Below are 23,057 nucleotides of genomic sequence, written 5' to 3'. Positions count from 1 at the left end.
AAGCAAACAAGAACAGCAGACTATTAGTGCGCGGGTTCTTCCTTCCTTCAAGAGGTGGTGATTTATCACTTTGTGTAAGCATGTATAAACTTTGTATTTGGCATTCTACAGAGAGAGTACCTCAGTACATGCACACTCCGTGACGCTAGAGCCAATAGCCAGAACTCGCATTCGCTTGACTCCTTCAACGAATCATCAAAGAAATGAGTTTCTAACTTTCTCGCTTATGTCGAAACCAATCCTAGTCGAGTCAAATCTCAAGCGCATGGGAATATACACGCCCATCCCTGGAGACTATAACGGGTGGAGTTTGTTGTTAAAAGCGGTGGCTTCCCCCACCTCTGGTCAAGATCAGGGATAGTCCTGGCGATTCAAGGCTGAATATTAGCACGATACCCATTCCTGAATGGGAGAGGTATGGATCCATGCGCCTAGGAGGCATATTTTGTAGGATGTAAATGCTCAAGGATAAAATGATCTCACTGACTGCGGACCAGAAGGAATGACTGATATAACTCACTTTCCTTCTCCATCCAAACCGCTTTTGTTATATATCATCTAGGCATCACCCAACACAACCATGGCCACCACTTTCACGTCCACCATCCACGACTCTAGGCAATATTTTTATTCAACAGCAATGGATTCTTCAGCGGATAAAGAAGAACGCAAGCGCGAGGTATATTGCTCTCCCATAGGCAACTACTATACGGAGACTAATAAGAAGTTATAGTACAATCGTCTTGCACAAAGAGAATTCCGTATGCACTCTACGATCTACATGACGAGTAACTAAAAACTAATCATGAGTTTACCAGGCCGAAGAAGAAAGGAACACCTCAAGAACCTCGAGCAAGCCCAAAAAGAACAGAGCTCGGAGCAGTCTGAGGAGATTGAGCGCTTGAGATATCAAAATGACGAACTCAGAAGAGAGAACGAAACTCTTCGGGCGCAACTATACGGTTCAACGACACAAAGTCTCCTACTTCAACCAGTAGGACAGATTCCTTCCGATCATCGACAGTACTCTTTATCCCCATCTATTTCTGGCGCATCTATTTCCAATGCCGGTAGTCCCCCCGCTTCTTTAAGCTCAGAGATGATGTCGATGGGCTCAATACCAATGACATCTACGATGATTTCACCATCCACATATGCATATGCCGATTCGGCTGCTTTATCTTCTCAGCCATATATGGTACATCAATCCGGGCTCCGTCCACATAACTCACAAAGCTCACCTGATACATCAGGATACACACGGAATGCTCGATCTGCAATGGGGCCTTCAAATTTTCAACACCCCTCTCTAAGCGTCCCTCGAGCCAGCGGCAGCGGCAACGCTACCGACCAACAACCTAGGGCATCTTCCTCAAGACAAAAGTTAGTAGCTCCTATGGACGACGCAGCTTATGGGTGGTATTAACGGTCTGAAGTGTCTTGATGGCTACGGTGCCTTACGATCGCAAAAGATGTTGCATTGAGATTCGAGAACTTTTCCGTCCACTCCTTTCCGACCCTTCTATTGTGGATGGCTCCTCTCCAGACCGTCATCTCGCCCTTCTGCGCTCCATGACTGACATGCTTCCTCCAACCCTCCAGCCCAACAAGTCACAACTCGAAAAAGCTCACTATTACGCTATTGATATGATTGCTTCTCCTTCATTGCGAGAACGACTGATGACTTTAGCTGGAGATGTAGTGCTAAGTTTTATTCGGGACTTTGGAAGTTGCATTGGAGAGGCGGATGACACGGGGCAAATTATCATATGGGGAGACGATCCCTACAATGAGATATCATGGGAAGTTTCGCAACCTTTATTAGAGCGATGGGGCTGGCTACTCGGCCGGGATTTTGTGGACAGAAGCAATGCATGGAGGGCACAACGAGGTGCCCCCCCTCTACCTGATTGGTAAAGAAGGAGTTTTGGGAGTGCCGGTTGAATGAGTGGGATTTGGTTTGAAACGGACTTCAACGAAGTACGGAATACGAAATACGGAGTGAAATTGGGCATCACGATATACCACAGCATAGCGAATGGCGTTGAGCATTTTGAAATGGTGTTAATTTTTATTGGGTTAGAGGTTTTATGCACAGAGGCCATTTTGGGCCCGATAGACATGAGACGAAGACCAGGTCTGGATTTCTGCAATTAGATACCAAAAATTATTTTTTTAGTAACCTATTCTTGAAAATGGTGTTGAGGCTTGAATTACCCATCTATGCATGTGATGAAAACCATACCTAGGGGAGGTGTAACCAAGGATCCGAGGGCCGAGTTGTTGGTACTGTACTACCGTGTTGCAGTTTGCACGCGATCAATTAGTGAACTTTAATTTCATGTCGTTCCCATCTTCCAATAGATTATCGAGCAATCGACTGACTCCAAGAAGATCTAATGGCAATAAGCTCTAGCCAGATATCTTAATCAACTTATTTTCAAACACATGATGATCTCTAGTATAGCCCGGGAACTTCACTCCGAGCATCGAATGTGTACATGAGACTCGTGGTACGGTACATCTGCAATACCACTACACCTCCCAAGCACGTCAAAACTGTCAATAATGCCTTAGCACAAGGAGTTCGCCGAAGTGAGGTGCGAGTGGCAAGTTTCGAATATTGTTCATCGACGGGGCTCAATGAAGGGGTAGACTTAATCATTAGATCTGGCCATCAATCGGAAGCTGTTGAGCTACCCCGCCATGTACGTATGGTTGTATTGGGATCTAAGATCTCAAGAAGCTAAGTGCGCGTTGATACTGGGTACTCGCGGCTATCGTTCATTGATTTATAAAATATCAGACCACCTTTACCTTAGTGTCGGTAGGTTTGCAGTGGCGAGACGGCTCAAGTTCAACCCAAAAGCATCGACAGGGCTAAGTTACGTTGCACTCACATTCAGATGGTTCCGGAGTGACATGCAGACAAGCTAGTTTTCGAGCATCGACACTACCTTTCCAGATCTGTCCCAAAAGCCTAATTACCTGGTACGCTCTTCGTGTTGGATATCCAGTCAGAAGGTCAAGCTCAGGAAGAATTAAGAACTATACTGCATTTCGTAGATACAGACGAATTTACCTAAGTATTCGCGCGTGAGTAGATAAATGTCTTGACTTGGAACATCTGGTCAGAGCGGCTAGCACGGGGGGAAGGCGGGGGGAAGAACCACGGAGTCGGAATTCCGATGGGCAACGGTAAGTAACGGTAACTGAGTGGGTAAGATCAAGACGGCTTAACCACGTTCGTTTACTGGTCTAGATGGAGGTTGGAACGATACTTGCCGATTTCAATATTTCAATATTCGACTTTCGACTTTTGCTCAAGCCTGGGTCTTCGACTTCGAGTCAGGGTCGAAAAGGGATGGAGGTAACGATAATGTCAGATCAAAGTCATAAAATCACTCATTTCATAAGATGGCCGGTACTTTCCATCCTTGGTGTATCTTCCCCTTTCCCTGACTGGCTAAGCCGTTACGATTGATAAACAGAAGAGTGAAGATTTTCTTACTCATCTCTCTGTGCCAGGGGTGTGGGTACTGGGTAGGCGTATTACTGAGGCCGATTTGAGTCATTTAGTATAAATCCCAAATATAGATTTTTGTTTAATAAAAAAAGAAATTTTAGAATCTGTATAATGTGTTTATAGAAATCTTATAAAAAATAATTGGATTCAATCTTATTAAATTTTTTTTATAAAATAAATTATATTATTGAATAGCTTTTAGGGTTAACTTTATTTATTTGTTTTTAGAATTCATTTTATAAATTTCTTTAGGAAGTATATTAATATTTAAAATATCTTTTTAAATAGTTTTCCTTATAGTGTATAGATCATTTTAGGATAAACAAAATAAGCGAGATAAGCTTAGTAAAAATTCCTTATTTAAAGCTTAAACTTATCTTGTTTAAATTATATGATTAATATAACTTTAGTTAGTTTTTATAATATTAATAAAAGTATTCAATTTAGTATACATTTTTAAAAAATCTAATAAAAAAAAAAAAAAAAAAAAACTCTATTAATTAAAACTCAAGGAATTAATTAATATAATTCTTTTTGAATTATTTCAAAAATTGAAATTTATATTCAATATAATATAATTTTAATCAATAAATCTGTTGGTTATAGATATCTCAAATATTAGGATTAATGACTTATCAAGCCACTAATAGGTTAACTAATCAAACCTTGAATAATATTATCAATATTAAAAAAAACATTCAATTCAGTATACAATTTTAAAGAAATTGATTAAATAGAAGAAAAAGATATAAACCTATTAATTAGAACTTAAGGAATTTATTGATATAATTCTTTTTGAATTATTTCAAAAATTGAAATTTTTATTTAATATAATAATACTTAAAAAATAAAAAAATTCAATATTAAAAATTGATTATTATTCAAATATATTAAAATATTTTTAAATTAAATATGAATTTCAATTTTTGAAATAATTGAAAAAAAATTATATTAATAGATTTTTTGAGTTCTAATTAATAGGGTTATCTCTTTTCTTTTTATTTTATTAATCCCTTTAAGATTGTGTACTAAATTGAATATTTCAATATAAAAGTATACTATTAAATTCTAAATATATTTTTAGTTTAGACAAAAATCTATTTTTGGGATTTATGCTGAATGATTCAAATCGGCCTCAGTAGTATGCACTGCAACATCTCTTTCCCCGCGGCTACTCAACACAAGGATTTTAGATTACACGTTGTCGGTTTTAAGGTTACATCCTGTGGAACCCATCTTGGTTCGCTTCCATAGCAAGCATGGCGCGCATGGTTACAAATCCAAAAACTCTCAGGACAGGCCAGCAGGGTTGCTCGTCCGGATCTGGAGACTAGTTATAATGGCGAGAATGCGAGAATGGTCAAGAAAGCCTTACCGGAAGCCACCACTGTTATTTTATATCCCGGGGTATGGAATCTGTTGTTGAATCCCTGTTCATCTAAGGTCTCAGTAGTGTACGGAGCAGGAGCCTCTCAAAAGCCTCTTCCCGCTGGCACTAACAAGTAGGGATTGATGTCTGGGAAAAGATTGACGGTTGGAAAAAGCCTCCTTATATGGAGACTCTATGGAGTCTATGGAGCACTCCACACACTGTACAGTCCAGAATACTTATCAGGCAACCTTTTTTCTCTGAACACTTCCCCTATCTAATTGGCCTGCTCGGATGGGTTTTTGCAGGACCCGCTAAAACGTTCTGATCGCATGTGGGGATGAAGGCTTAAAAGCCTGTGTTTTATGGGTATGAACCGTTTAATTACTTTGGTATCTTGTAGCCTACGATTGATTAATGAAAATTGGTACGGGGCGAGACCTTTGACTTTGATCTCGTCCAAGTCTTGGCCTTGTTTTTCTTTCCTAACCATTTTCAGTATACCGTGAATTAAATCATGGTGTGAATATTCAAACGAGTAAAGATCTCTCTTTACCAACCCCTATTCAGCTCTACGGTCGCTTCTTGTGTTTCTTGCTGGCCTATTGTGGCCCATCTTTCATCCGTAGTTTGACAGAATCGACCTGTTCATTGAACTAATGCATGCGAAGAGAAAAAATGTCTGCTACCAATGATCTCTAGCACTTGGTCAGATAACAGCGGCAGTCCATCTCAGTACCAAGCCTCCAAGCATTCAAAGATTCCTAAGAAAAAAAAATAACCTTAATGAAACTCCCGGGTCAGCGTCAGCCACCAACAGCGTTGTGGATCAGCACAAGGAAGAAAAAGATCTGACAACAGCGGATAGGTTGGCGTGTTGGCATGCAGTAGCCACGTTGGGTGAGTGAGATGAGCCCCCAAACAATCAATCTCTTTCTGAAGGATCGTAAGCCGACATGGTATGATTTGACATTTCAGGGAAGCTTTTTGTTCGAGAACAAGACAAACGGCGAGCGAGGATGAGGATGCATGCGGGGGCGAGGCGAGGTAAGTCCCGAAGAGGAAGTTCGGGGCGCGGTATGTCGTGCTCACATCAGCAATGCTATTGCTAGCACCATCGACTGTTGTAGAAGAAGCCTGAGGGATCGACGATTTTTCATTCCAGATTGGGCGGCTAGGCCTGAAAATTCATCATCACGAGATGGGTATTTCCAGTATTGGCCATGTGCAAACGCAAACCGGGAATTCGCTTATCTCTCGTGCGTCAAGCATCGCCCTTTAACTCATTCGACGGGATACGATTTTGAAGTCTAATTTTCTGCTCTTTGGGAGACTAACCTCGCACCAAAGAACTGGCCAGGTCGATGTGTGCGGAGCGGCGCGTTGTGCCGTGTCCGTTGCATGAAGAGAGAGAAGATAATGATAGCTAATATCTGCAAGGCTGAACCTGAAGATCGGCAGTGAGAGGATGGCGATGTGATTGGTGCCTTTTTACGAAGTGCGTGAGTATTTCCTAGATAGCTTTTAGCAGCAAGCTGCTATAGATAGCACACACGATAGACACACATCGTACGAGCTGGATCGGATATGGGAAGTGCTAAGAGTGACGAGTGAGATTTGGACGTAAAAGAATACGCGTTACGCATGGCTGTTCTTTGCGGTGCGCGGTTGGATATTTCGCAAAGAATACCCGCTGGATACTCGTAGAGACGAGTTGGAAGATGCAAGATGTGTGCTGACGTTGGGTTCTTCTGGAGCGCAGCGCGCTGATGTATCAAACAGTCTTATTAGGGTGAAATCGAATGATAAGTGGATGTGAGGGAACCTTGGCAGACCCGACAGCAGAGTAGCGGTGGGCGGTTAAACTCTAGATTTCTATTCCTGCTGTACTCTTCCTGCCTACCCATAAAAAGATACTTCGTAGGTGAGATATGACATCTGTTATGCAAGCATGAGAATACAGTGAGAAATGGATTCTCTACCTCCGTGATCAAGTGAAACAACAGACGGATATCAGGATCTTAACTCCGTTGTTAGATCCATATTCGGATAGAGATTGAGATGCATAAGTAAGTACCTGGTGTATCTAGATTCTATATTACCCTCCTAGATGTCCCAGGAGATGCAAGCCAGGAGTATCACCGGGAAAAGAAATGAAGGAACAATCGCGGGAGCACACGCAGACGAGAAAGTTCTCGATATACATCTGAGGTGAGATGAACAGGTACGTAGACATACAATGTATGTGGAGGAGAAACTGCAGCCGAGAAACGCGGCGCAGTATATTTCTATTTTATCGACTTGTGCTTTATCCCATCGGTTCGTCGATGTTTTCATTTCTGCTGTGCGATCTTTTATTTTGGGGGTTGCGGTGTTTATACCTGGAGTAGGGTGGGTTGGGAATATGGTATTTACTATTAGTAGTTCTCATCTAATATGGTCCCGGATTTCTTTTACGAGAGTCGGGAGGTTAAATCTATAGTTGTCTGGTTTGTCTACCTGTTGGTAGGAGGGGCTTCAATCCTGCAAATTGCAGACTGAAAATGTGCGACTTTTGAGTGATTGAGTTTACTGCATAGATCGATGAATCCATTGCATGGATTGGATTCCATTGGTAGATTGAATACTTTTCAAAGATTGAACTTACTTTAAAAATTGAATCTGCCTTCATAATCGATACAATTCAAGCCAACCTTCAAGCCAACATTTCAAGCCAACATTCAAGCTTTCAAGGCGAACAAACAAACCACCGCCAGGGATTCACACAATGAAGTCTGAAACATCGGATATTTTCACATCTAGACGACAATCCGGATTTGAAACATCCCGATCGAGATGCGCATCGATGTCTCCTTTCTCAACACCGTGCTTACTTGCTCTCTCGACAATGAATACGGGTGCAACGCATCGCATTGGTATTGCATTTCGAAATTGGTATAAATCTCTGCACCAAAGTCTATCAGGTTAGAATGAGATGCTCCGAAATAGATGAGAAGCAAAATCTTTCTTCGAGTCTCCGATAACTGGTGTAGAAATAGCATTTCCTAGCTTGGAAGTTTGCAGAGGTCATGTAGTATTGATACTGTTAATTTCACAAACAATTTGTGCTCTGTCAAAGCCAGACGCTCTCATTTGATTTTCCAGGAGTTGTGCCTTACTGAAAGTTTGAAAGCAATAGAAGTTATTCGTCTCTTTATTCATCTCTTGTAAATATATATATTGATTATGGCAAAAATCAATGATAACTATGATATATGCAGTATGCAGAATATGATCCCATTGCATAACTGAAACTTTCAGGAAAAGAGCCACGCCTAGGTAGCTTTCGTTTGACCCAACCTTTGTAATGCAACCCATATGTATCTCATTATTCCCGTCCCAAAGTTTTGCCCCAAATAAACCTCATATACCCAAGTCAGTCCATAAATCAAATTATCATTACTCATCATCCACATCATCATCATCTTTAGCACTAATTGTTCCTTCCACCTTAGCCTTATTTTTTTTCATCTCAAAGCCCCTCAGAAGACTGACAAAGATATGCCTAGATTTCTTTCCTAAGGCCTTCGCCCATATATCCAGGGTCTCTGTTACCCACATCAACAACTTGCTGAAGAAGAACAAGCAGACGAATGATGCTGATACCACTACCGCAAACCCAACCCAGTAATCATATAGCGAATACTTGCCTTCAATATCACTAAGCTCGGTTGAGAAATAAGAGGTCATAAGTGATACGGGAAGGAAGAGCACTGACAGTTTGGCGAGCAGGGTAGCTGAGCGATTGAGGCGGGCAGTAGCTTGAGAGTCTTTTTGGGAATTAATGCTGAAATACTTGAGAAGTGTTAGCTTACTTGCAGTCGATTAATAACAGTGAAGGGAATTCTCACGGTAGTACCCAATGCCTCTTTCTCGGCGAGAAGCTCAGAAGTTTGGCTCAGAATTAATAATTTTAAGCGATCGCCGAGTCTCTCGAATCTTTGACTCGCAGAAGCAGCTAGCTTGACCCCATTTCTCCCACTTTGAGTCATGAATGAGCCGTCAGGTGTGCCAGCTTCCCACGTACTAGAGTTCTTGGGTTCCAGAATCCTGGTTATGAGGTTATGGTAGCCTTTGTATAGATGCTGCATCTGACGAATTCTTTTGCTAAGGAAGTGAAGATGAGGAATGATTCTTATGTCAGGACCTTTGTTGGACTTTCTTGTCATGTCTTCGAATATAGAGTTCTCCAACTCTTTTAAACTTCCCCTGAAAAAAGCCACTGTTTTGTAGACAGCTCGCCAATCATCAAATAGATAGTAAAAAAGATTACTTGCTCCTTCTATTCCGCTATTTGCGTGCGCTGTATTCAAATCCAGAACTTGTCGGACAGACTGCATGGATATTGGATCCGCCGTCTCATGACCCGACTTAGAAAGTTGGCCTAAAACGCTCAGAGTATTGCCGCGCAGTGATTTGAGATCCTTCTTCGTCGGCTTAATTGGCCCTGTATCTTCATGTACAGCTATAACTGTATTATCGTCGCAAAGTATAAGCCAAGACCAGAGCCTACACTGGGCTCTGTCTCTGAATAGATTTTGAACTGTTGGGTTATCTCTTTCCTTCATCGGTGGATCGATATCATGCATCCAATTCGCGCCAATGCACATGAAACGTGCTCCTACGTCAACGGACTGGTAGTTGATCATTTGCTGTGCAATGGTATAATGGCTCGTGGTTGCTGGGGGCGCACGATGAGTTGTATGTGTTCTGGGCATATTCATACTCGCTCTACCCGTTTCAATATCATCCTTTTCGAACAATTTCTCTTTGTAACTGACTCGATGATCCTTACTGGTCGGATTATTCGGTGGCAGAGTTTTGATGATAGCCAGAAGCCTTGGAGAAAACCCATACCGATGTGCAAGAACATCTATTATATCAGTCTGTCGGTTTGGACCCCAGATATTGCTGTCGCATATTAGCAAACACTCTTGCAGATTTGATACCATCACTTACATCCATCGTACAGGAGGTCGATCGCGCTCGGCTTGCGTGGAAGGTTCATCTAGGAGCCTTTTTACTTGGCCTGCGTTCAGATCAAAGGCAATTTGAGCCTCGAGTTTACCAAACTCGACAACAAAGTTGCGGGTATTTTCATCTCCCGCTCGATCGAGGCTGTCTTTATATACAACTTGTTGGTCGAAGTCCGCGAATACTCCGTCTTTCTCCATGTTGTATAGGCTTCGCATGCATACTATGCAAGAAAATGAAGATTGAAATCATGATGGGCAAACCTCATGAGTTTATATGTGTAGGCTGTGCTGTGCTGTGCTGTGCTGTGCTGTGAATGCTGCCGTCGAGAGGCGCACAAGGCTGATTTTGGAGCTGTGAAACATGAGGGGAACCTGTTCGTGGTAGTATTCTGATGTATCCTGGCTGAATGACTGGCTATCGTTTAGCGATACAGGTTTTGGTGTTCTTCCCCCCTGTTGGCGCTTATCTATTTACTATCAGCTCCCAGCATTTAACTCGAGGCTTTTGGCCAGTCACGCGAGGACATCAGCAGGGGAAAATTCGCAATAACATAATTAAGTGTTGGTGTTTCTCTTCAACACTGCTTTCCCAATTGGCATCATATAATAGGTTACCCAGAGAGTGGTTCCGAGAAGAGAAACTCATTTTGTTGATATTTGGTGGTGTCAGTGTACCACTATTTCAGTGCAATTCTTCCTATCTATCAACGATAGCAAGGCTTATTACTTCACACATTAAAACGTCAAAATGACCTACGAAATCATACATATATCCAGGGAAGATCTTGTGCGGTCCTATGTCGGAAAGTACAAAGAGTTTAGGCTTCTATCTCTGCAAGTCGCACCTGAAGCTTTCCCATCCAATTACTCTACGGAAGCAGCGTTCTCAGACGAAGTATGGTACAAACGTCTTGCAAATCCACATGCAGCTACATATTTCGCGCTTGAAAATTCTAAAATCATCGGTACTGTCTCTATGCTTGGCCCATTGATTTATGGCCCAGAAGACATGACGGTCCTTGGAAATCCATGGCAAGCGATTGGTGATAAGAAACCCAACGAACTAGCAATTCGCCATTATCGAATGAACGGAGTATTTACTCTACCAGATGTTCGTGGGCAAGGAGTCGGGAAAGCGCTTATTGAAGCGGCCTTGAAATATGCAGGAGGTGAAGCAGCGGTGCAGGGCAAAGCGTTTGTATGCAGTGTTGTAGTAGAGTCAGAAAATTCTGGAGCTCGGCGATTATATGAAAGGTGTGGTTTTGTGGCCACGAAAGAGGTGCCGAATGGAGACACGGCCGTCATACTCATGACAACACCAGGCTAGAAGTTACGAATTGAGCATAAGATATTAAGTCGATCATTCTTGTCTTCTTCCATACAAATACCTGCAAGGTTTGGATGACTACAGAACTCCCAAATAGCTGGTAGGCATTGAATACAATATAAAACTAAAATATACTGACTCATCTAAGTAGCCCGAAGTTGTTGCTTCCCACTCAACTCCCATATTATAATAATATTGTAATGATTTCATACAATCATATATTCTTGTAGACTGCATTGATATCATACACGCAAATAGTTTTATATTTTCTGTCGATATCGTACAATCATCTTATTTTGATGTAGGAAGGACCTCGAGGGAGTCAGGGCGAGGCAGAGAGGGATCACAAGGGGTCTCATTGATTCTACATATAATGATAATCATAAAACAGAAGAGATTAGGTTCAATAATAAAGTATTTGAATTTGAGATTATACTTCTACTGGTATCATATCCATGCATCCTCGAACGCCCATACCTAGAAACAAGAGCAGAGATCCGCCATACCATGCCGCTAAACCCATTTTTCATAACCCATCATGCATGCACCATCCATTTTTACCCAATATTTTACACTTCCACAGCTCCAGTGCTCTCAATAGCTAAATCATTCTTTTCAGCATTAATCTTCACTACCGCATTTTCGCCAGTCTTCAATTCTCCCCGGATGATCTTATCGGCCAGTCCATTGCCGATCTCCTTGGAGATGAGTCGGTTGAGCGGACGGGCACCAAACCTAGAATCATATCCTCTATCAGCAAGCCATTGTCGCACCTCTTGATCTACTTCAAGTGTGATTCGTCGATCGTCTAGTCTCTTTTGGAGTTCTGAGAGTCGGATATCGACAATATCTCGGAGAGCCTCGTTAGAAAGACGTTTGAATATTATAAATTCGTCAATGCGGTTGAGAAATTCAGGGGCATCTGTAATAATTGTTAGTTATGAGTGAAAAAAAAAAGGTCGCATAGGAGGCTAGGTAAACTTACAATTATGTTGCACAACATCCATTACAGCGTTGCGGACAGAAGGTGCAATATCGCCATTTGTCTCTTCTTTATATGGATGCGAGGGGTTGAGGCCAACGAGGATATCTGCGCCCAAATTGGAGGTGAAGACGATTAAAGTGTTGCGGAAATCAACTTTGTGGCCTTGACTATCCGTCAAAAACCCTTCGTCCAATACTTGTAAAAGGAGAGCAGAGATATCTCGATGGGCTTTTTCAAATTCGTCGAAAAGAAGAACTGCATAAGGTTTTCTTCTGACAGCTTCAGTAAGTTGTCCAGCATCATCATATCCAACATATCCGGCGGGACTGCCAATCAAACGACTAATTGTATGACGTTCTTGATATTCGGACATATCAAAACGAACGATAGCTGATTCAGTCGAGAACAAAAAATTTGCCATCTTTTTGCAGAGCTCAGTTTTTCCCACGCCGGTCGGACCGAGAAAGAAAAACGATGCAAGTGGTCTATTTTCGCCGTTCAAGCCGGCTCGTTGCATCCGGACTGCATTTGCAACCGATCTGAGTGCCTCATCTTGACCACGAACGGACTGTCTCAAAGTGTCTTCCATATGAATAAGCTTCTCAGCGTGCCCCGAAGTTAACTTTGTAACAGGAATACCAGTGACACGTGATACAACAGCCGCAATGTCGTCAGCAGTCACAGCATCGTGGATCAAAGTACCTCCGGATGAAGGGCCTGTCTCTCCATCTTTGGGCAACTTTGCTTCTAATGATGGGATTACGGAATATCTTAGCTCTCCAGCGCGGCCATAATTGTTCTCGCGCTGTGCCTGATCGAGCTCAATGCGAGCTTTCTCGAGGTCCTCTTTTGTCTTCTTGATAGCATCAATTTCAGACCTCTCTGCCTCCCATTTCTCTGTCAACGATTTCGCTTCCTCTTGACACTCTTTCAGATCATTTTCGAGCTTTTCGCGTCGTTCTTTGCTGGCGATATCTGTCTCCTTTCTAAGACTCTCGAGCTCTATCTGTAGCGTCATGATCTTTTGGTCAAGCTGCATAATATCTTCCGGCTTGCTCTCTTGCTGTAGCCTCAGACCACTTGCAGCTTCATCCATGAGGTCAATTGCTTTGTCGGGCAAGAAGCGATCTGTGATGTAACGATTGCTGTAGGTAGCAGCAGCAACCAGAGCCCCATCTGTAATGCGAACTCCATGGTGCACCTCATACTTTTCCTTGATCCCTCGGAGAACGCTGATTGTGTCTTGAATCGTGGGCTCACAGACTTGAATGGGCTGAAAGCGTCTTGCCAGAGCGACATCCTTCTCGATTAGTCGATACTCGTTGAGTGTGGTTGCCCCGCAACATTGCAATTCACCCCGAGATAGTGCAGGTTTCAACAGGTTACTTGCATCAATACTTCCTTCAGCCTTCCCTAATCCTAATAACGTGTGCAACTCATCCACAAATAGAATCACGCCTCCATGAGCGTCTTGGACCTAGGAGTTGTTAGAATAATTTTCAACATTTACAAATTTCAAGCAAAAGATGGTACGTCTCGCACAGTGTGCAATTTTGTATTGCGAGATATAGCATTGTAAGCAGGTCTAATTATAAGGCCTATGTCGACAGCTTGTATGTGTCTCAAGTGTACCACTTGGTCGTGCGTACTTGAAAACCATAACAAAACGACTATATCTACTGGCAAGCAACCACCGCGATGGAAATGAATACCCACCTCTTTCAAGACCGATTTCAATCGTTCCTCGAAATCACCACGAAACTTCGCCCCAGCAATAAGTTGTCCAAGATCCAGCGATATCACTTTCTTGTCTTTCACACTTTCTGGCACATCGCCTCTGACTATCCGTTGTGCTAAGCCCTCCAATATAGCTGTCTTTCCCGTTCCTGCACTTCCGATCAACACCGGATTGTTTTTTGTTCGCCGCGATAGTACTTGTATAGTTCTGTTAATTTCCGAATCTCTACCAATGACCGGATCTAGTTTTCCCTCCTTTGCTCGCGCAGTCAAATCGACACCATATTGTTCTAGGGCAGACTTTTGTTCTCCGCCACCCATATCCATGCGGTGCGTGCCGCCTGGAGGGTGTGGACGTCCACTTGCGTATGTGCGAAGCGCAGTAAGAGGTGCGATATTTCTATAGGTAAATGCATGACTACTGCTATGTAATGGGAATTTGGTCAATGGTCGTCCGATTCGAACTTGTAGAGGAGCTCCTCTAAAAAGGCGAGAAGAGCTCTCAATTTGTCGTAATACTTTGATATTTCTCATTATCGTGAGATTGAGTGTCTTCAGGTTTAAAGAAAGAAAAGGAAAAGAAAAAAGGGAGAAAGATTAATATCAATGAACATATCTTAAGACAAAGCATATATATATATGTATATATATGTACGTGAATTTATAAATTCTATCTAGAATAGTCTCGAGCATTCGGAACGGAACGTGGAAGCTTCCCGCGATCTCCCCCCACTAGCTGTGTCTCTACGGGAGCTTAGGTAAGCAGAATCATTTTGTGCCTTATTTTTAACGGCAACCATTGGGCAAGAAAATTAAGCCTGATCCCGCCCCGCCACTAGGTATCGCTCGATTGTCTCTAATTTAATTTCGCTTTAAGCGATTGCAGACAATGCCTGAGCCAATCAAATTTTCACACTGTGGAAAAGCAGCCGAAAGCACCATTTTTGAAGTTCCATCTTCTTCCCAAAATTTGACTCACCCCACCACTCCTCATCACAATCAACATCACCAATTTTGTTTGTTTTCCTCCTTTCTTAAAAGATTAAAAATTCTTCACCGTTAATATCAAGAAAGAAGACTTCTTAAATTTTTCACAATGGGATTCACAGACTTTGTCAACGATGCTGGTCTTACCAGTAAGCTTTTCCCCGCCACGATAGAGATAGATAATCTCGAGTCGAAGAATTTTGAAAAGCGCAGAAATTGACTTGACCTAGTGCTCAACAACTGGTTGGAGACTCGTTCATACATCGTTGGGTATGTGTTTGATTTCTTATCTTGATATCTGTCTGTTTTCATTTCTACCTGCGAGGCAGCATCCACGATGTGTCTATTTGCGCATCAGTACCCCTCCTCGAACAATTCCTAATATGATGAGCAACATTGGTCCGTGTTACTGAGCGGCCTCAAGAACCGCGTTATGGCGATATACCAAGCTTTTTTGCATCTCTGATTTCTCTACTTCCATTGCAACAATTTACCATGAAAATGATCGAAGAAAATATTAACTAGAGATTATAGATACTCCCCAAGCCAAGCTGATGTAGCCGTCTTCAAGGCTCAGCAATCCGCCCCAGATGCCACAAAATTCCCCCACGCTGCTAGATGGTACAAGCACATCAACTCCTGGACCGAGGAATTCGGTACCCTCCCAGGTGATGCTTCCAAGGAATACACTTCATATGGCCCAGATAAGACCGAGGCTACCTTGAACCCAGCAAAGGCCCCAGCTGCCGAGGAAGAGGATGATGATGAGGTCGATCTTTTCGGAAGTGATGACGAGGAAGAAGATGCGGAGGCTCTCAGAATCAAGGAGGAGCGTTTGGCCGAGTACAAGAAGAAGAAGGAGGGCAAGACCAAGCCTGCTGCCAAGTCTGTCGTCACAATGGATGTCAAGCCATGGGGTGAGTCGGGTTTCTGATTTGACGCTGATAACAATACTGATCGATTTATAGATGATGAGACCGACATGGCAGCATTGGAGGCTGCTGTTCGTGGCATCGAGAAGGATGGTCTCGTTTGGGGTGCTTCTAAACTTGTTGCTGTTGGTTTCGGTATCAAGAAGTTGCAGATCAACTTGATCATTGAGGATGACAAGATTGGTCTTGATGATTTGCAAGAGGAGATTGCTGAGTTCGAGGACTATGTCCAATCGTCCGATATTGTATGCTATGCCCCTCCTGATCCCATTGACAACGGCTAATAAGAACAGGCTGCCATGCAAAAGCTATAAAGCATCATTACGTCTAGGTTTTACCTTCGACTTCCGCTTCGTTCCTGTTCCTGACATGATTCCACGTTACCTATGGAGGTTTTGACTCTGATCAGTCAATAAATTATTATGATAAAAAATAAGTTTTACGAAATGATGATAATCATGGACTGGGATAGAATTGAAATGCAAAAAAAGCCATAACAAGTACATAAAGTTTACATGCAGATTACTTTTGTGATTCATTTGTGCTACATTAATGTTTCTGTAATATTTCACTCGCATATCTGTAAAAGACAACCCGATTGCCCACTATCGCGCTTACGGTTCCCAAGGAGCCGCACCTTACTAACGAGGACAAGCTGGAACCTTGAACAACCCACAATCTTTAACAAAACACCACATTCTCCAACATGACTTGGATCTCCAAATCAATTACGGGCCTCGGCTTGCTGTTTCTCACGCACGCGTATGTATACCAAAATCTAAACGATCCTGCAATCACTGATAGATATTGTTCCTTCAGCTGCTATTCTGCCCACGAACACTCGGCCCTACAATCTACAGGAAGTGCCCATCTATCCTCTATCTCCCCTCACGCTACCACTACTGCCTCTTTACCAATCGACATATCTATCGAGACGATAGTGTCGATTTTTATTGTTTGCCTTGGCTTGGTTTTAGGCACACCAGAATTACGACCTATACAATGGCGCGTTTGGGCAGGTAAAATTGAGCGAGAGGGAGCGAAAGGTTTTATGAACGCAGATGGAGAGGTGGACAAAGATTTTGTCGGAAACCCCTTCAGAGTTCTTGAGAGTCGACCAAGCTTCATAGACATCAGAAAGCAAAGACACGAATTTGCGGAGTGGGTCAGGGAAGGAGGGGAACAAATTCCAGCAAAAGAGTTATAGATTGAGGGGGCGAATATCGGGGGTGTTGTATGATGTTGATTCTGTGGATGCTGTGATATGAATGATCTTGGCTGGGGGACTACGTTGCAAATAGTTGAAGAAGTGACATTTTGGGTTGCGGACAAACATCATGAAGTGGCACAAAAATTCATATACTGTTCAAACAAACCAATTTTGAGTCTGTATCTACTACCTTGGTAGTATTGAAACAATTTACTATGTTTACTGGCCTGAACATCTCGAGCGTCTTTTGCTATGTACATACCTACAAGTAGTAAAGTTGTACAAATGAGGGAGGAATGATTTTCGCTTGGCAAAATCACTTCCGTAGTGCTCTCACCTTTCACATTTTGAACCTCATCTTGACTTATTTCAAAACTTGTTCGCCTTCTTGATTATCCTCTCTCACCACCCTTATTTTATTACATTGTTTGAAATCTTAGGAGAAGCATCAGCATGCCACCGTTTAAGCGTCGGCGAGTTACTTCTGGTGCGGGATCTGACCATCAGTCATCCTCCCAAGGACAATCGTCAAGAATTGGGTCAAGCTCATTAACAGCTAGTTCGGTACCACGGGATGGATATCATTCGGCCTCAATGCACCTTTCTCCTCCTTGTAATAGAATATCGATGAACTCAAAATCAGCACATATAGCTTCCCCACCATCAGTGCAAGATGAGGTCAACATTTTCGAACCGGGAGAGAACGAGGCTGATATTCAAGAACGCGAAGATTGCGATTCCATGAATGAAGTTGTTATGGCTGTCGAATTGAAAGGGCGTGGTACAGTAGGGTGCGCATATTATCTCGCGAGAGAAGAAAAATTATGCATGATGGCAGATATCAGTATGGCTGGACTTGACATAATCGACACTCTAAAAGTTCACATAGATCCTACTGGTAGGGTCTTATGAAAGCCTTTAAACACTATTTATACTAACGATATCAAAGTAATCTTAATAAGCACCCGTTGCGAGGAGTCACTTGAAGATCATCTTCAAAAAGATGCCAAGGGTATCGACCGAGGAGATGCTAGTAGGTTTTTGGTGAAAGGCGCCAATTGATGCTAAGCTGACCTTACAGATGATATATTCGGCTCATATATTCTCGATTCTCGACCGGCCTCGGAATTTTATTATGAGACCGCAAAGAACAAGTTGGCTAGCTTGGGCATTGAAGGCCCGAGGGGCGCTGGAATGATGCTCGCTACACCTGATGATGAACTGGCTGGAAATCACACTCATGATCAGGCAGACTTAAGTGGTAAGGGTCGTCAAGGAAGATTCATGAGACTCGCAGGCTGGATTGATTTGGAGAGCAGAATCTCGGTAGGTCGTGCATCTTGCTTTCTTCGTCCAAATGGCATTGCATCTCAATTTCAATCAAGTAGATGCAAGTTGGCCTATAATGATTGTTGAAGTGAGAACAACAAGCACCACATGATTTTACTAATAAACGTGCTTGTAGGTTGGCTGTGCCGGTGCGGTGCTTAATTACCTCGGACGACGACGAAGTGTGGATTATCTACCTAATGACGAGGCCGCATTGATTGCGTTCAGGGTCCGTACCATTGAGATGTTTTCATTAACGGATATGATGTTCGTAAATGCAGACACATTATCATCACTCCAAATCATCCAGTCCGAGTCTCATCCGAACTCTCATATGCAAGGTCCAAATAAGTCTACTTCGGGATCAAAAGAGAGCCTATCTGTATTTGGTCTGTTCTATCATTTGGCTAGCACACCGCAGGGTAAGCAGAAGCTTCGGAAGATGTTCATGAGGCCAAGCATAGATATTCTGGTAATCAAGGAAAGACTCTTCACAATAGGGGTTTTTTTAATTCCAGAGAATGGACCTATATTACAAGAAGTTCACAGGAGCTTGAAGAGTGTCAAAGATATCAGAACTGTGGTAATACATCTTCAGAAAGGTGTAAGCGGAGGTTCTACGAAGGCAACAGCAATCAAAAGTGGCGTTTGGGGAAGCATCCTCTCATTTACCTACCATTCGCTCAAGATACTAGAAGCATTACGAGGGCTTACAGGTGATAAGACTATAATTGCTGGCAAGGTGAAAATGCCTACATCGTCCAAACTACATAAGCTGATTCATTATACTAGCTCCTCGGTGAAACTCGCCTCAATGACCTTCTTGGTATTGGTCAAGCAATTACCAAGACGATAGACTTTGAGAGATCGGCTGAACAACATCGTGTCACTGTCCGACAAGGTGTAGACCCGGAGCTAGATGGGATGAAAAGAACATATGATGGAATGGAAAGCCTCCTTACCGAAGTCCAACAGAAAATGTCAGATGATATACCTGAATGGGCTCGCCAATATGTCGAAAATTGTATATATTTCCCACAACTCGGCTTTCTGACAGTGGTGCAACTTGATCCTAATACAGGCGAAGGAAGATATAAAGGTGAGGGAACCGACGAAGATGAATGGTCTCAAACGTTTGTCAGTGACGAGAAAGTATATTACAAGAACGGGCATATGAGACAAATGGACGAGTATATTGGCGATATGTATAGTATGATTACTGGTGAGTTACTCGGATCGTTTTACAGCACATACTGATTGTGCGTCATTTGTTAGACAGAGAGATCGAAATCATACATCACCTCACTGTGCGTGTACTGGAACAGGAGAATCTTCTTGTCACAGTGTCAGATCTATGCGGAGAACTTGATAGTCTCGTTGCACTGGCTCTCGGGGCTATCAAACATCGTTTCAATCCACCAACTATCACCCAAGCCAATGTAATTGACATACGAGGCGGACGACATCCTCTTCAAGAGCTTACAGTACCATCATATGTACCAAACGACTGTTACCTTGTGGGAGGATCAGGACACTCCATTCCAAACGATCAAGAACCTTCCTCGAGTACTTACCAGGACTCCGAACGCATCGAAGGCCCAAGTATGCTCCTTATGACTGGGCCAAACTATTCTGGAAAGAGTGTTTATCTCAAGCAAACCGCTCTGATTGTTTATCTAGCCCATATTGGCAGTTATGTCCCGGCGGACAAGGCGATTGTGGGTCTTACGGATAAGATATTAACTCGAATAACTACTCGTGAAAGTGTTTCCCGAAACCAGAGCGCCTTCATGATTGACCTGCAACAGATAGCTCTCTGTACAACCCTTGCAACTCACCGTAGTCTTGTGATTATTGATGAGTTTGGTAAAGGCACCAATTCAACAGATGGCGCTGGTCTGGCGTGTGGCGTGTTTGAATATTTTCTTGGGCTTGAATCGCGTCGACCAAAAGTTCTCGGAGCAACCCATTTCCACGAAATATTCGAGAACGGATATTTGTCCCCGAGATCGGAATTGGCTTTTGGTCATATGGATGTTCATGTGAACAAACAATCTGACCTAGCTGATAATCAAGTTACATACCTGTACAATTTTGTGCTAGGTAGAAGTACTTCCAGCTTTGGTACTTCTTGTGCTGCAATGAATGGAATAGATCCTGCTATTGTCGAAAGAGCTGAGGATCTAATATTGTTAGCAGCCCGGGGAGAGGACCTCATGCAAGCTGTTGCGGCAAATGCCTCGGAAAAGGATGCTCAAGACTTGAAGGATGCAGAAAATATTGGGAGACGCTTTCTTGAGCAAAACTTTCCTCTGTCGGGTGGTAATAATGTCGTCATCGACGTCCGAAGTATTCTCCGAAACATTCTGGATGTCGAGAGTAGGCAAGACATGAAACAAGGTTTCGAGAATTCGGGTTTATAGAACCGATGTTGATCTTTCTCACCAATGTTCGAAATTATGTTGATCAAGTTGATCGTTCTAAATATAGCTTATAAAATATGCAATGATCGCTCTATCAAACAGATACAATTTTCGTCTGATAATTGCGAATGATTATTCTGCTTCCTTCAGATTGATGTCGAGACGCGAAAGATTCGTCTTTCAAATTTCGAAGATGTATGGAGTAAGGCATGGTGGGGATCTCTTGGAACTTATCAGGGCCCACATGCTCTACTGATAGGGCTGAAATGAAGCACTTGGCTTCACCATTAAAGCACTTTGATGAATATTAGGCAAAATTCATCAATGCCTTGATCGTTTTCGTCCAAATAAACATTACATCAAGTCTGTTAAGCAAGAATATACAACTGTAGATTCTTAAAACAAGCTAGTAAGCCGCCTGGACCGAAGAAGCAAGTATCTTTTCCGTCTATGATACTCGTCTAGTTTCAGGATGGGCTAATGTGCGAGTGATACTCTGTGCTATTTCATTTATTTGGGTTATCATGAACGCGATACCAGCTAAGGAAGCAGAATTATGGTCCATATTCCTGCAAACAATGTCAGCAGAGACGAAGTCGTATCTCTTCATTTCGATGGGACATAGTTGAGACTGCAACGCGAATACAACACTTATTCATGCAGGATTGGAGAAATTGAGAAATTGAATTTCATCGTTGTGTATGTGCAAAAGATGACGAGAATATAGTATTTACTGATCAGATTAGCGAATGAATAGTCCCGTCGTCCGAGAAAAGAGGAGTTGCTGGGAGGTATCGATGGTAAAGTCTGAGGGTAAAAGACCTCGCCACTGCAACTCGATCAGACCGTCAGTGCGAGATGTTAAGTAGTGACATCTATAACTTTAGCCGCCACAGAGCTGTTGTTACTGGCGTCTATCATTTTTTGAATTGGTTGCTAACAGGGAAGTTGGGCGAACATGCATGAATTCCTCGCCTGCAGCTTCTCTTCTCCTCGTTGCGTTGACTCCTAAGAATAGAACGTTCAACATAAGGGTATGAATGGCGGAGAAGTCCCAATTAAATTTGTCTTGGAGTTCAACTGGATCTTCAGTTGGCCAATGCTTCTGTGTTGCAAATTATGTGGGATATCCTTTAGCGGGTAGTTGAAGTTTATGCTTCTATTTCGGATATTTGATTTGATGTTGCCAAGGGCTTTGACAAGTTATAAGGCGGACTCTCATCACCGTGCTTTCCAACTCATTATCCTCATCATTCATCCACTCATCCACTCAATCCCCAACACGAAGCTGGTCTTTCCTAAAGCAGGTCTTTTAGTCCAAATACACATCGTCATATCCAAATCCTTTTCAAGTTCAGTATCAATATCCAAGTTCCACAATGCAATTCTCGAGCGCTCTCTTCTTGGCTCTTGCTGCCGCAACTGTCTCTGCTTCATCTGTAAGTTCTTTCTGTCTTTCCACTGAGCCCTCATCTTATCTAACATATTCCTAGGGTCTCTCTGGAAGCGGAACCGCTGTAGGTGCTGCTAAGGCAACCGGGTTCGGAGCTGCTAAGCCCAGCGGAACTGGTGCAAAGCCCAGCTTGACTCCTCGCGTCGTACACGGTCCATACCGCCGTAAGGATTCCAACGAGTCAGGATCCGCCAAGGGAACCGGAGCTAAAGGTGATGGTGGCTCTGCAAAGGCAACTGGTGCACAAGGAGCAGGATCTGCTAAGTCCACTGGGGGAGCGAACTCCGGTAGCGATGGCAACGGTGCAGCCAAGGGTACTGGATCTGGCGGAAAGGCGTCCAAGACAGCAGAAGCTGGCTCTGCAAAAGCGACTGGAGGGAGCTCGACAAAGGGGTCTGGAACTGAAAACACTGGCAAGGGATCCGCTTCCGCTTCAGGTAAAGGGGGAGCGTCAGCTTCAGGGGCTGCATCGGCATCCGGGGCTGGTGGCGCTTCTGCCACTTCTACTTCTCCAGGTTCGTTCTCCCCTATCTTAGAGTTCTTGAAATTATCTTGCTAACTTCGATGTATTAGCTATCTCCACTGGTGGTGCTGTATCTCTATCCAATAATGGAGGGATGGCTGCAATTGCTGGTCTTGGTGTTGCATTCGCTGTTTTCATGTAAAGAGCTTTAGATTCTTTAGTGGTGTGATGTTGCTCAAAATCAGAGCCATATGTTGAATTGGGTGAAATTGGATTGAGTGGTTTGTACATACCTTTCTGA

General features: G+C 43.0%; 8 protein-coding genes across 8 annotated transcripts; 6 read left to right on the top strand and 2 right to left on the bottom strand.

The window, feature by feature from the left end:
* Positions 1 to 580: 580 nt before the first annotated feature.
* On the top strand, positions 581 to 1,917 carry EAE98_002242 (uncharacterized protein; the record flags this gene model as incomplete). The annotated part of the gene is made up of 4 exons (XM_038949862.1): positions 581 to 679; positions 734 to 761; positions 819 to 1,383; positions 1,437 to 1,917. 4 exons carry the CDS (start codon positions 581 to 583, stop codon positions 1,915 to 1,917), a joined length of 1,173 nt encoding a protein of 390 aa, XP_038813601.1.
* Positions 1,918 to 7,929: 6,012 nt separating this feature from the next.
* On the bottom strand, positions 7,930 to 10,223 carry EAE98_002241 (uncharacterized protein). The gene is made up of 3 exons (XM_038949861.1): positions 9,894 to 10,223; positions 8,750 to 9,845; positions 7,930 to 8,729 (listed from the first exon to the last, which is right to left on the bottom strand). The coding sequence occupies exons 1-3, from the start codon at positions 10,124 to 10,126 to the stop codon at positions 8,334 to 8,336; spliced, it is 1,725 nt and encodes a 574-aa protein (XP_038813600.1). The 5' UTR covers positions 10,127 to 10,223; the 3' UTR covers positions 7,930 to 8,333.
* Positions 10,224 to 10,658: 435 nt separating this feature from the next.
* On the top strand, positions 10,659 to 11,237 carry EAE98_002240 (uncharacterized protein; the record flags this gene model as incomplete). Its single annotated transcript, XM_038949860.1, has 1 exon — positions 10,659 to 11,237. The coding sequence occupies one exon, from the start codon at positions 10,659 to 10,661 to the stop codon at positions 11,235 to 11,237; it is 579 nt and encodes a 192-aa protein (XP_038813599.1).
* Positions 11,238 to 11,806: 569 nt separating this feature from the next.
* Positions 11,807 to 14,493, bottom strand: EAE98_002239 (uncharacterized protein; the record flags this gene model as incomplete). The annotated part of the gene is made up of 3 exons (XM_038949859.1): positions 11,807 to 12,159; positions 12,223 to 13,699; positions 13,939 to 14,493. The coding sequence occupies 3 exons, from the start codon at positions 14,491 to 14,493 to the stop codon at positions 11,807 to 11,809; spliced, it is 2,385 nt and encodes a 794-aa protein (XP_038813598.1).
* A 562-nt stretch (positions 14,494 to 15,055) lies between these two features.
* Positions 15,056 to 16,192, top strand: EAE98_002238 (uncharacterized protein; the record flags this gene model as incomplete). The annotated part of the gene is made up of 5 exons (XM_038949858.1): positions 15,056 to 15,095; positions 15,177 to 15,216; positions 15,481 to 15,863; positions 15,915 to 16,123; positions 16,172 to 16,192. 5 exons carry the CDS (start codon positions 15,056 to 15,058, stop codon positions 16,190 to 16,192), a joined length of 693 nt encoding a protein of 230 aa, XP_038813597.1.
* Positions 16,193 to 16,584: 392 nt separating this feature from the next.
* On the top strand, positions 16,585 to 17,085 carry EAE98_002237 (uncharacterized protein; the record flags this gene model as incomplete). The annotated part of the gene is made up of 2 exons (XM_038949857.1): positions 16,585 to 16,640; positions 16,698 to 17,085. 2 exons carry the CDS (start codon positions 16,585 to 16,587, stop codon positions 17,083 to 17,085), a joined length of 444 nt encoding a protein of 147 aa, XP_038813596.1.
* Positions 17,086 to 17,541: 456 nt separating this feature from the next.
* Positions 17,542 to 20,840, top strand: EAE98_002236 (uncharacterized protein; the record flags this gene model as incomplete). The annotated part of the gene is made up of 6 exons (XM_038949856.1): positions 17,542 to 17,986; positions 18,038 to 18,121; positions 18,170 to 18,414; positions 18,554 to 19,159; positions 19,210 to 19,639; positions 19,693 to 20,840. 6 exons carry the CDS (start codon positions 17,542 to 17,544, stop codon positions 20,838 to 20,840), a joined length of 2,958 nt encoding a protein of 985 aa, XP_038813595.1.
* A 1,379-nt stretch (positions 20,841 to 22,219) lies between these two features.
* EAE98_002235 (uncharacterized protein) lies at positions 22,220 to 22,958 on the top strand (the record flags this gene model as incomplete). The annotated part of the gene is made up of 3 exons (XM_038949855.1): positions 22,220 to 22,279; positions 22,334 to 22,808; positions 22,867 to 22,958. The coding sequence occupies 3 exons, from the start codon at positions 22,220 to 22,222 to the stop codon at positions 22,956 to 22,958; spliced, it is 627 nt and encodes a 208-aa protein (XP_038813594.1).
* Between the last annotated feature and the right edge of the window lie 99 nt (positions 22,959 to 23,057).

This window comes from Botrytis deweyae (genome assembly GCF_014898535.1).
Source record: "Botrytis deweyae strain B1 chromosome Unknown BDEW_004, whole genome shotgun sequence".
In the NCBI taxonomy this organism is placed as follows: domain Eukaryota; kingdom Fungi; phylum Ascomycota; class Leotiomycetes; order Helotiales; family Sclerotiniaceae; genus Botrytis; species Botrytis deweyae.
Note: the sequence above shows the minus strand (reverse complement) of the source record. Positions and strands in the feature narration are given on the sequence as shown.

Bases quoted from the DNA above. Each gene is read 5' to 3' on its own strand.
- EAE98_002241 (XM_038949861.1), bottom strand. From the start codon at position 10,126: ATGCGAAGCCTATACAACATGGAGAAAGACGGAGTATTCGCGGACTTC. The intron at 9,846-9,893 runs GTAAGTGATGGT...AATATGCGACAG, and splicing joins CGACCTCCTGTACGATGGAT to CAATATCTGGGGTCCAAACC.